Genomic DNA, 12,432 nt, shown 5'->3' on the forward strand with positions numbered 1-12,432 from the left:
TCTGTCTTTCCTTCTCTGTAACTCTTTTAAAAATGAAAATAAATAAATAAAAAAGAGGCTTGAAAGACAACTAGTTTATTTATTTATTTGAAGATCAGAGTTACAGAGACAGAGAAGAGAGAGAGAGATCTTTCATCTGTTAGTTCATTCCCCTGATGGCCACAATGGCCAGAGCTAGGCCAGGCCAAAGGCAGGTGCTAAGAACTTCTTCTGGGTCTCTCACGTGGGTGTGGAAGCCCAAGCACTTGGGTCATCTTCCCCTGCTTTCCCAGGCACATTAACAGGGAGCTGGATTTGAAGTGGAGCAGCCAGCTCATGAACTGGTGCCCATATAAGATGCCGGCATTGCAGGTGGCAGCTTAACCTATTATGCCACAGCGCCAAACCCTAAATAGATATTTTTGAGACAAGTGGGGAAATTGGACTATGAACTGGGTGTTAGATGGTATTAAAGAATCACTGTTAATTTTTTTTTTAACATTTTTTTTTTGACAGGCAGAGTGGACAGTGAGAGACAGAGAGAAAGGTCTTCCTTTTGCCGTTGGTTCACCCTCCAATGGCCGCCACGGCTGGCACGTTGCGGCCGGCGCACCGCGCTGATCCGATGGCAGGAGCCAGGTACTTCTCCTGGTCTCCCATGGGGTGCAGGGCCCAAGCACTTGGGCCATCCTCCACTGCACCCCCGGGCCACAGCAGAGAGCTGGCCTGGAAGAGGGGCAACCGGGACAGAATCCGGCGCCCCGACCAGGACTAGAACCCGGTGTGCCGGTGCCGCAAGGTGAGGCATAATTAAGCTATGCTAAAACATTGTGGTTATATTCATATTTTTAAAGAGATTCACGCTGAAGTATGCTGCACTCAAACATGACATCTGGGGTTTACTTATGACAATTTAGTGGGGCTGGCATTGTGGTAAAGCCTCCACCTACTAAGCCAGCATTCCATATGGGTACCAGTTCAAGTCCCAACTGCTCCACTTCTGATCTAGCTCCCTGCTAATGGCCTGGAAAAAGATGGCCTAAGTGCTTGGGCCCCTGCCACCTGTGTGGGAGACCCAAATGAAGTTCCTGGCTCCTGGCTTTGGCCTGGCTCAGCCCTGGCTGTTATGGGAGTGAACCAGCAGATGGAAGACCTCTCTCTCTCTCTCTCTCTCTCTCTCTCTGTGCCTTTCAAATAAATAAATACAGAATAAAAATAAATAAATAAAACAATTTAGCAGGGCAGGCACTACGGTACAGCAGGTTATGGCCCCACTTGGGATGCCCAAATCCTATCCTGGACTGTCAGCTCAAGTCCCAGCTTACTCGATTTCTGATCTGGTTTCCTGCTAATGGGGCTGGAAAGGCAGCACATTATGGCCCAAGAATGTGAGCCCCTGCCACCCACGTGGGAAACCCAGATGGAGTTCCTGGCTCCTAGTTTCAGCCTGGCCCAGGATGCATTTGGGGAATGAACTAGTGGATGAAAAGATATTTCTTTTTGTCGCTCTGCCTTTCAAACAAACAAATCTTAAGCAACAACAACGGACAATTCAGCATACAATGTAAGGAGGAACAGTTAGGATGAAACAAGTTTGGCAGGACCCTGATTAATCACTGCACCTGGATAATGGGCATAAAGAGACTCACTATACTATTCTCTGTAACACTGAAAATAAACCAATGCCCAAAGTAATTTGAATTGCCTGCTGACATCTAAAAATCAGAACCTTTCACATAAAAATTCTGGATTTCTTATTTCACTTGAAAAATCAGGTCCCACAGGCCTGCACATCAGGTCTTATCAAGAGGTAAAGAAGTGATGTTCACTCCAAATGAAGTCTCCATTACTCCCGATTAGAATTCATTTATCATCACTGTTGCTTTTTTCTTCTTCTTCTTCTTCTTTTTTTTTTTTTTTTTGTGGCCAGGCAGTTAGAGAGAGAGGTCTTCCATCTGTTGGTTCACTCCCCAAACAGCTACAACAGCTGGGGCAGGGCCAGGCCCAACAAGGAGCCTAGAACTCCATCTGGGTCTCTCCCATGTGGGTGCAGGGGCCAAATTATTTGGGCCATCATCCACTGTTTTCCCAGGTGTATTAGCAGGGAGCTAGATCAGATGTGGAGCAGCCAGGATTCCAACAGTCTGCTCTCATGGGATGCGGTGTCATGGTGGCTGCATAAAATGCTGGCCCCTGCTTTTGTCTTTGTAATACCTGGCCCATTTCATTCATTTATGTCACTCACTTGGCATCTGGGTTTAGGAGCCTAAGAGTCCGATTCCGTTGGTTAGCAGCAAGAGGACAGATCAAATGCAGAAGAACTGGGTGACAATGAAATGCTAGCTCCTGGATGCACAAGTCCCAGCTGCTGTTGAGAAGCCTTAAGCGGCCTTGGATCCAGATGTCCTTCCCACAAAGACATGCTACGCTATGGTCTCTATTTATTGTTTACTAAAAGCAAAGCTGTATGCGTGACACTCTGGCAAATACAAACATGAGAATTACCCCTGCCTTCAGGATACAAACAATCTAATAAGCAAGATGAGGCATAAACAGAAGTAGATCCAAGATGAAAGAAAATAAGTAGGTTAGGGCACTATTCAGGGAAGCTCTATGGAAGTGACAACATACATAGCTTCAAGAACAGATCATTAAGAGCACTACAGGGGGCCAGTGCTGTGGCATAGTGGGTAAAGCCACTGCCTGCAATGCTGGCATCCCATATGGGTGCTGGTTCAAGTCCCAGCTGCTCCACTTTTGATCTTGCTCTGTGACGGCCTGGGAAAGCAGTAGAAGATGGCCCAAGTCCTTGAGCTCCTGCACCTACGTGGAAGACTTAGAAGAAGCTGCTGGCTCCTGGATTCGGATCAGCATAGCCCTGGCTGTTGTGGCCATCTGGGGAGTGAACCAGCGGATGGAAGACCTCTCTCTCTCTCTCTCTCTGTAACTCTGACTTTCAAATAAATAAATAAATCTTAAAAAAAAAAAAAAAAGGAGCACTACAGAGGCCTGCCACACTGGCATCCCATATGTCCCGGCTGCTCCATTTCCGATCCAGCTCCCTGCTAACGTGCCTGGGAAAGCAATGGAGGATGGCCCACATGCTTGGGCCCCTGTACCCATGTGGGAGACTAGGAAGAAGCTCCTGACTCCTGGTTCTCTGATGTCTCACTCACATCAGAGAGCCCAGTTTTGACACCTTGCTCCAGCTCCTGACCCCAGCTTCCTGCCCTGGGTGGCAGCAGTGATGGCTGGGTGACCTAGACTGAGTTTGTGGCTCCAGCCCTGTGCAAGCCGAAACCCCACACTGTCTCCATCGTGGGTATTTGGGGGAGTGAACCACTGCATGGGAGTTGTCTAATAAAAAATTAAAATATAAAAAGAACAAATCAGAGATGGCAACATTGGAGATGGAAGTCTCTTTCGTTGCTCAGATCCTCTGATTCCAAACACTTACACAGTAGATCCAGAAACAAGACCCCCCCAAAGCCTTCTATCCAAGTCTGCAAAATGATGACATCACTGGTTTCTTGAGTAGATAAAAGTTTGGTACCCAAAGAGAATAGTAAAAGGATGGGTCCCAGAAAATAGTTCCTGTCTCCCAAACACAGTGGAAATAAATTACATTCCTACTGCTGTGTGCCAATACCCTAAACATAAATTACGGCGTTACTATATGTGAAGCTCTTTTAAGAAGAAAAAAGTTTCTTTGTACTTAGCCTAAGGAAAGTCCCATTCCGTTAAAAAAAATAAAAATAAAAAAACTCTGAAACCAAAGCGCCCCTGTGCTTGTTGTGAATGAATAAAACTGCCTAAAAATCAAATCTTAACTGATACCAATTATATTAATGATTCAAACATCAAGCTAGGCCACTCAGCTGCAAAATGGGAGTGATCATGGAAGCAGCTGTTAACATCCAAGAGTGCAGCTGAGACTTAGCCAAGTCCTGCCTCTGACTGCCGAGACCACTTTGCGTCCAAAAATCGATTTTAATCAATTCCAGGAACTACAAATTAAAAGCAAGGCAAGAATAAGATGGCAGCATTTCCCCCTCCACATAGCCACGGGACTAAAGAACCTCAGTTTTCTCGTCCGTAACCTGGAGCCAGCGGCACCTAACCTACTTCACAGCGTGGAATACAAACGGAACAATGATGAGCATACAGCAGCAGGGGAACTGACACGCAAGACGCTCCATCCACAGCAAGCTTTATTCTCTCCGTTCCGTCCCTGCGAGTACCCGGCTTTTAGGATGCCAATCCACGCACATCCTCCATCTCCAGACTTGTTTAGAAAACCCAGTCCCCGTTCAAGGGCTCTGAGACCCAGAACAAGAAAAGGAGGCTGACAGCGACCCAAAGCCCAGGCCGCCCCAGTTCCGATGTCACCACATCCTCCCAGGCCCCGGGGCCCCGCTCGGGGTTCCCGGGCGCGGCGTCCAGCCCCGCCCCGCGGCCGCCGACCTGCGCGGGGAGGGGGCGGGGAGGTCGGCCTGCCCGCCGCTCCCGAAACTCGGCCTCCCGCGCCGCCGCCTCCCGCCCAGCCCGCTGCGCCCGGTGCCGCACCTTGAGGTGGGTGCGCAGGCCGCCCGCGCCCCCGGACTGGTCGGTGATCTCGTACGCGCCCGTCACTAGCAGGTCCTTGTGGATCTCCTCGCGCAGACACTTGCGAGAGTTAACGGGCAGATGGAAGGAGATGGCGAGGACTGAGCTGGGGCCGAGCAGGAACAGAAACAGCAATGCCAGCGGGCCAGGGCCACGCCGGGCCAGTGGGCCAGACCAACCAGACATGGTGCCGGAGACTCTCGCTACTCCGGGCCTCTACAGCGCCGGAACCGGGAGGGCCCACGTGACTCACCTCTGACCTGCTGTTGCCGCCAGCGCCATTTTGAGGAATGGCAAATACAAAATGCACATATAGAGAACCTTTTGGAAAGGAAGACATTTTGTGGTATATTTTACAACTGCAGGTCAAGTTGTTAAATATTTCCTAGGCGCTTATAGAAGAAGCCTTCTTTTTTGTTAATTTAGCGACAACTGAGTCGGCCATTGCAAGTGTGGGCAGCCCTGGAAGTAATTCTCCTTTAACCACCGGAAGCTGTACCCTTGAGTAGTAAGGTCAGTGACACTACAGCAACCAAACCCCAATAGGGAACAGCCACAAGGCCCTTTGTTGGGCCCGCCCACCCGTTGCCAAGGCGCGCGGGGCGGAGTCCGAGGATGTGGCTCCGACTCCAAGCACCGTGACTCCTCGGTGACAGCTGAGACATGGGGCACTGGAGAGAATTTCGAATCAAGAGTTTAATTCGACTGTTAAGGTGTGTCGGCCAGCACTTCAGAGAAGACTGCGAGGAGAGCGCCCGGGGACTGGGAGCCGGCGGGCGGCCAGTCCACGCCCCTGAGCTGGGTGTCTGGGCTGGACTGTTTGCAATTTATTTAGCAAACATCCAGCGTTTACTATGCTGGGTTATGTTCAAAATACGCTTTTTAAAAAGATTTTTATTTTATTTTATTTATTTGAAAGGCAGAGTTACAGAGAGAACGAGAGATAGAGAGAGAGAGAGAGATTTCCACCTACTGGTTCACTCCCCAAATAGCCGCAATAGCCAGGGCTGGGCCAGGCCGAAGCCAGGAGCCAGGAGCTTCTTCCGGGTCTCCACGTGGGTGCAGGGGCCCAAGTTTGGGCCATCTTCTGCTGCTTTCCCAGGCGCCTTAGCAGGGAGCTGGATTGGAAGTGGAGCTGCCTGGGCTCCACCCTGCGCCCATGTGGGATGCCAGCGCTGTGGCAGGCAGAGGTTTAACTCACTATACTACAGCGTCGGGCCCAATAGGCTTTTTTTTTTTTTTTTTTTTTTTTTTAAGATTTATTTATTTATTTGAAAGAGTTACACAGAGAGAGGAGAGGCAGAGAGAGAGAGAGGTCTTCCATGCGATGGTTCATTCCCCAGATGGCCGCAACAGCCGGAGCTATGCTGATCTGAAGCCAGGAGCTTCCTCCAGGTCTCCCAAGCAGGTGCAGGGGCCCAAGGACCTGGGCCATACTCCACTGCCCTCCCAGGCCATAGCAGAGAGCTGGATCAGAAGAGGAGCAGCTGGGACCAGAACCAGCGCCTATATGGGATGCCGGCATCTCAGGCCAGGGCGTTAACCCGCTGAGCCACAGTGCCGGCCCCCCCAATAGACTATTTCTGCCTTTCAATTTAAGAAAACAGCACTGGGTAGGGCATTTGGCACAGTACTTCCCACCTCCACTTCTGATTGCAGCTTCCTGCTAACTTGCACTCTGGTAGACAGCAGGTGGTGGCCCAAGTAGTTGGGCTCCTGCTGCCAGAGACCTGGATTGAGCCAGGGCCTGACTGTTGCCAGCATTTGAGGAGAGAACCCATGGATGGAAGATCTTTGTCTGCCTTTCAAATAAAATGTAAACAAAAAAATTAACACAAATCACCAGTTTTGGTCCAGTCTGAGACATGCACATAATACAGGTTTACCAGGTGAGTGTTTTCAGGAAAGGCGAGCATTTATGTGTTTTAAATACACAAATACCATTCAGTAGTCAATTGTAAGCAGATTCACAGGGTAATCATTCACATATTCATTCACAAATACTGAGTTCCCTACTGTGTGCCAGATATCATACTATGTATATATATTTATCAAGATTATTGATTTAACAAATTATCGTTGGAATGGTATAAAAATGTGCAGAGCTGAAAAATATGTGAGGTTAACCAAGGAATAACTATGTTTGGAATTCCTGTCTACTCTGATGAATGTTTATTGAACGTCTAAGAAATACCTAGGAGATGGGCTGTTTGCCCTTGTAACTTAAAGGACTACTTTTGGTTTTTTTTTTATAACACTTTTTAGTCCATCTAGTTCTTTTCCTGGAACTGAAGTCCCACAAACAAAACAAGAAACAACATAGAGCAACTGTTAAACATTTAAAATTGTGACAGAGGCCATACAATAATTATTTTATGAGATGTCCACTTAGGAACATTTAGTTTGCTTTTTTACCCCTGACCTGTGATAAGAGCGCTGGTCTACTCAGGACATCCCAAGCATTTGCACTGGCCTTTCTCCTGCCAGTGCAGGGCATCAGTTCAAACAGTTACCCCCTTCACTGTGTACTTGGAGTTCTGATGCTCTGCCCACCATTACCAAGACATTTGTAACCCATAAAATACCCGCGTTTGTGTTTTCTTTAAATTCCCACCTTACCTTTATCTACAGATTTGTGTGCTTTGACCCAGTAGTTAAGGTGCCACTGGGGACTCCTGCATCCTGTGTCAGTGCTTTCTCCTGCTCCCGAGTCCAGCCTCCTGCCGCTGTGCACCTGGGAGGCACCCGGTGATGACTCAAGTGTTTGGGTCCAGACACCTGACTGAGTTCCTGGCTTTGGCCTGGCCCGGTCCCAGCTCCATCTATTACCTTCATCTGAGGAGTGAACCAGCAGATTGGAAACCTTTTTCTGTCCTTCTGTCTCTCTTAACTTTCCACCTCTGCCATTCAGATTTAAAAAAGTATATTTTCACATACTTTAACGATCTCATTTGACATTTTCACAAAGCCCATGAAATCGTCTGGACAAATCTGCTCATTTTACAGATGAGCAAACTGAAGAGCCGGAGGGCCTTCTGTACTGAGGAAGAAGAACAATATCCGTAATACTCGTTAGAAATCAATAAAACAGGGCCGGCGCCGCGGCTCACTTGGCTAATCCTCTGCCTGCGGCGCCAGCACCCCGGGTTCTAGTCCCGGTTAGAGCGCCGGATTCTGTCTCGGTTGCTCCTCTTCCAGTTCAGCTCTCTGCTGTGGCCCGGGAAGGCAGTGGAAGATGGCCCACGTCTTTGGGCCCTGCACCCGCTTGGGAGACCAGGAGGAAGCACCTGGCTCCTGGCTTCGGATCGGCGTAGCTCCGGCTGTAGCAGCCATTGGGGGGGTGAGCCAATGGAAGGAAGATCTTTCTCTCTGTCTCTCTCTCTCACTGTCTAACTCTGCCTGTCAAAAAAAAAATAAATCAATGAAACAGATTTTCTCTATTCAAAAGAGACTGTGGAGATAGGTCTCCTGGGACTGCCACAACCCAGAGAGAATAGGGGAGAGAGATCAGGCTCAGCTCCACATTCATGGAAAAGTAGGAAACTATAGCAAGGATCAGGGTGTGGTCAGTGGATGGAAAATTACTAAGAAGAAATATCGGGTGGGGCTTACATTGTGGGAGTAGCAGGTTAAGCTGTTGCTGACACAGAATCCTGTATCTGGGTGCTGGTTCAAGGCCCAACTGTTCTGCTCCCTACTAATGACCTGAGAGAGCAGTGGAAGATGGCTCAAGTACTTGGGCCCCTGCCACCCACATGGAAGACCTGGTTGAAGTTCCAGGCTTCTGGCTTCAGCTTGGCCCAGTGCCAGCTGTTGTCATTTGAGGAGAGAACCAGTGGATGGAAATATTTCTCTGTGACTTCCTGAGTTCATACTAAAATGGGACAATGCCAAGACACAGAAATTCCAAAGTCGGGATCTGGAGCCAGCATTTGGTGCGGTGGTTATGGTTATTTGGTGCAAGTGCATATCTGAGTCCCTGGCTGGAGTCTCGGCTCTGCTTCTCATCTGCCTTCCTGCTAATGTGCACCCTGGAAAGGCTCGGGTACTTGTGTCCCTCCTACCAAGTGGGAAACCTGGCTTGAGTTCTTGGCTCCTGGCTTCAGTCTAGCCCGGCCTTGGCTGTTGCAGGCATTTGCAGAGTGAACCAGTAGATGGAAGATCTTTATCTCTGCCTTTCATATAAAATGAAAATAAATAAAAACTTGAAAGGTTGGAGCTGGCCTTGTGGCGCAGTGGGTTGAAGCCCTGGCCTGAAGCACTGGCATCCCAAATAGGTGCCGGTTCTAGTCCCAGCTGCTCCTCTTCCCATCCAGCTCTCTGCTATGGCCTGGGAAAGCAGTGGAAGATGGCCCAAGTCCTTGGGCCCTTGCACCTGCATGGGAGACCCAGAAGTAGCTCCTGGCTCCTGGCTCCTGGCTCCTGGCTTCGGCTCAGCGCAGCTCTGGCCATTGTAACCATCAGGAGTGAACCAGCAGATGGAAGATCTCTCTCTCTCTCTCTCTCTCTCTCTCTCTCTCTGTGTGTGTGTGTGTGTAACTCTGTCTTTCAAATAAATAAAATAAATCTTTAAAAAAAAACTTAAAAAGTCAAGGTTGAGTTGACAAGTGCTCCATTCAGCCTGAGTAGAGTTTGGTCAATCAGAGAATCTTTTTCAATACCTAAAAATCCTATAGCTTGAGACTGGCACTGTGGAGTCAAAGGTTAAGCCTCTGCCAGCAGTACTGGCATCCCATATGGGCGCTGGTTCCAGTCCCAGCTGCTCCACTTCTGATGCAGCTGTCTGCTGTGGCCTGGGAAATCAGTAGAAGATCGTCCAAGTGCTTGGGCCCCTGCACCCACGTGGGAGACCCAGAAGGAAGTTCCTGGCTCCTGGCTTCTGATAGGCACAGTTCACATTGGGAGTGAACTAGCAGATGAAAGATCTCTCTCTCTCCCCTTCTCTCTCTTCTCTCTCTCTATCTCTGTCTTTCAAATAAACAAATATTTACAAAAAAAAAAAAAAAAAAAAAAACCCGGTGGCTTACAGTGGATGGTCAGAGGGCCTGAGCCTTCCCGGAGAAGGTGCTGTGCTTTCTGATTTTAGATGAAGAGGCCGAGACTCGGAGAAGTTGAGTAACTTGCCTGAGCCACAACTTCCTTGTTCTTACATTCTTACTTACCCTCACCTGCGCAACCTCCCGTCTTCCTCCCCGCCTTCCGTAGTTCCCCTGTTAGCACTCACCACTACCTCACGTAGTGTACGCCTGACTTGCTAGTCTACCTCTGAGGAGTGTCTGCTTTGTGAGAATGGAGATTTTTGTCTGTTTTGTTCACTGCTTTATCTTCTGACCCTAAGATAGTGCCTGGCACTGAGGTTCCATAAATAACAGCTCAGTGAATGCAAGACTGGTTTCTTGGCTCCTAGCAGCAGGCTCAGCAGCAAATCCCTTCCATTGTTGCTTAGCTGTTTCACACAAACGTACTTCATCCAAATGTGTGTAGAGCTTAGGTACAGTTTCAGCAACAATGCATATATTTTTATTTCTTTATTTTTACCTATTTATTTTATTTACTTGAAAGAGAACTGAGAGAGAGAGAGAGAGAGAGAGAGAGAGAAAGAGACTCTTTCATTCACTGGTTCATTCCCCAAATGGCTACAACAACTAGTGCTGGGCCAAGCTGAAGTCAGGAGCCTGGAATTCCATCCAGGTCTCCCACGTGGGTGCAGGGGACCCAAGCATTTGAGCCTTCTGCTGCTGCTTTCCCAGGCACATTAGCAGGGAGCTGGATCAGAAGCAGAGCAGCCAGAACTACAATCAGTGTTCCAATATGGGACACAGGCATCACAGGTCGCAGCTTGACCCACTGTGCCGCAATGCCAATCTCATTTTTCTTTTTTTAAAGATTAATAAATTTATGGCCGGCGCTGCGGCTCAATAGGCTAATCCTCCACCTAGCGGCGCCAGCACACCGGGTTCTAGTCCTGGTCGGGGTGCCGGATTCTGTCCTGGTTGCCCCTCTTCCAGGCCAGCTCTCTGCTGTGGCCCAGGAAGGCAGTGGAGGATGGCCCAAGTGCTTGGGCCCTGCACCCTATGGGAGACCAGGAGAAGCACCTGGCTCCTGCCTTCGGATCAGCGCGGTGCACCGGCCACAGCACGCCAGCTGTAGCGGCCATTCGAGGGTGAACCAACGGCAAAAGGAAGACCTTTCTCTGTCTCTCTCTCTCACTATCCACTCTGCCTGTCAAAAAATAAATAAATAAATTTAAAAATTCAAAAAAAAGATTAATTAATTTATTTGAAAGTCAGAGTAACAGAGAGAAGGAGAGACAATGAGATCTTCCATCTGCTGGTTCACTCCCCAGATGGCCACAATGACTGGGGCAGGGCCGATCCAAAGCTTGGAGCCAGGGGCCTGTTCCAGGACTTCCTGGAAGCACTTAGGCCATCCTTTGCTGCTTTCCCAGGCCATTAGTAAGGAGCTGGATTGGAAGTGGAGCAAATGGGACTCAAACCCGTGTTCATATATGGGATGCTGGTGTCGTAGGTGGTGGCTTTAGCTCTTATGCCACAATGCCAGCCCCAGTCTCACTTTTTATTAATTGAAAAATGCATTCTTGTTTCCACTGGAGGACACAGTAAAGCAACAAACAGTTCCTCCCTGTCTGCTGGGGAATTGGAGAGCAGGATGGAAACCTCGTCCACTCGTGTGAGCATTTACATGGCTCAGACAAGACGGGGTCTGGGAAGATGCAGAGACCCCTTTGGAAAGCAGTTTCACAGTTGTCATGTGTCCCACTCTGACCCAGAGTGTGGGTCCAAGGGTCTCTTCAGTGGGACCCTAAATGTTGCAGTCTCCCAGGATCAGGGACCTATGTGCTGCCCATCAGCTCATGTCATCCAATCTCAGGACTTGAAATGCAGCCGTAGGCAAAAACTCCCAGAGATGATCCCAGCCCTGACCTGTCCTCGAGCTCTGGAGTCTATGATGAGCCCCCTAGTACACATCTCCACTTTTTTATTATTTATTTATTTGAAAGTTAGAGTTTCACAGAGAGAGAAGGAGAGGCAGAAAAAGAGAAAGAGGTCTCCATCTGCTGCTTCACTCCCCAGCTGGCTGCAACAGCTGGAGCTGCACCCATCCAAAGCCAGGAGCCAGGAGCTTCTTCCAGGTCTCCCACGTGGGTGCAGGGACCCAAGGACTTGGGCCATCTTCTGCTGCTTTCCCAGGTCATAGCAAAGAGCTGGATCAGAAGTGGAGCAGCCAGGACTTGAACTGGCACCCATATGGGATGGCGGCGCCACAGGCGGCGGCTTTACCCACTACGCCACAGCACCGGCCCCAACGTCTCCACTTTTAAGATTTCTTTTATTTATTTGAAAGGCAGAGCTTCAGAGAGACAGGGAGAGACAGAGATCTGTCCACTGGTTTACTCCCCAATAGCCACAACAGCCAGGTCTGGGTCAGGCCAAAGCCAGGAGCCCAGAACTCCATCTGGGTCTCCCAAATGGGTGGCAGGATGTGGGCCAACTTCTGCTGCTTTCCAAGGCACTTTAGCAGGGAGCTGGATCAGAAGTGTAACAGCTGAGACTCGAACCAGCTTGTATGGAATGCCAATGTCACAGGCGACGGCTTAATGTACTGTGCCACAATGCAGGCCCCTCTCCACTTTGATGACTAATCGGCAACTCATACTTAACTCTTGATTTCCCTTCTCCCCCATTCCCAAATCTGCTTCTTCCCCTTCTCAGTGAATGGTGCCACCTTCCACCCAGTCACCGAGACCATCCTTGTTCCCTCTTTCTCTTCCCCCTCTCTGCTCAGAGCCAGTTCATCAGCCAGTCCTGTCTGTTCTGTGTCCTGAAT

At 49.2% G+C, this 12,432-nt stretch overlaps 1 protein-coding gene across 2 annotated transcripts in view; it reads right to left on the bottom strand.

Annotated features, from left to right (window-relative positions):
• The window catches only part of TMED10 (transmembrane p24 trafficking protein 10), a 54,738-nt gene that overhangs the window by 35,560 nt on the left and 6,746 nt on the right, over nt 1–12,432 (bottom strand). Inside the window, exon 1 of one of the 2 annotated variants that reach the window (XM_008271895.5) lies at nt 4,546–4,807. In XM_008271895.5, the coding sequence (XP_008270117.1) occupies nt 4,546–4,770 (225 nt within the window). In that variant the 5' untranslated portion in view covers nt 4,771–4,807. 2 annotated transcript variants of the gene reach the window in all.

This window comes from Oryctolagus cuniculus, chromosome 20 (genome assembly GCF_051225735.1).
Source record: "Oryctolagus cuniculus isolate XC-2025 breed Fujian yellow rabbit chromosome 20, ASM5122573v1, whole genome shotgun sequence".
Lineage (NCBI taxonomy): Eukaryota > Metazoa > Chordata > Mammalia > Lagomorpha > Leporidae > Oryctolagus > Oryctolagus cuniculus.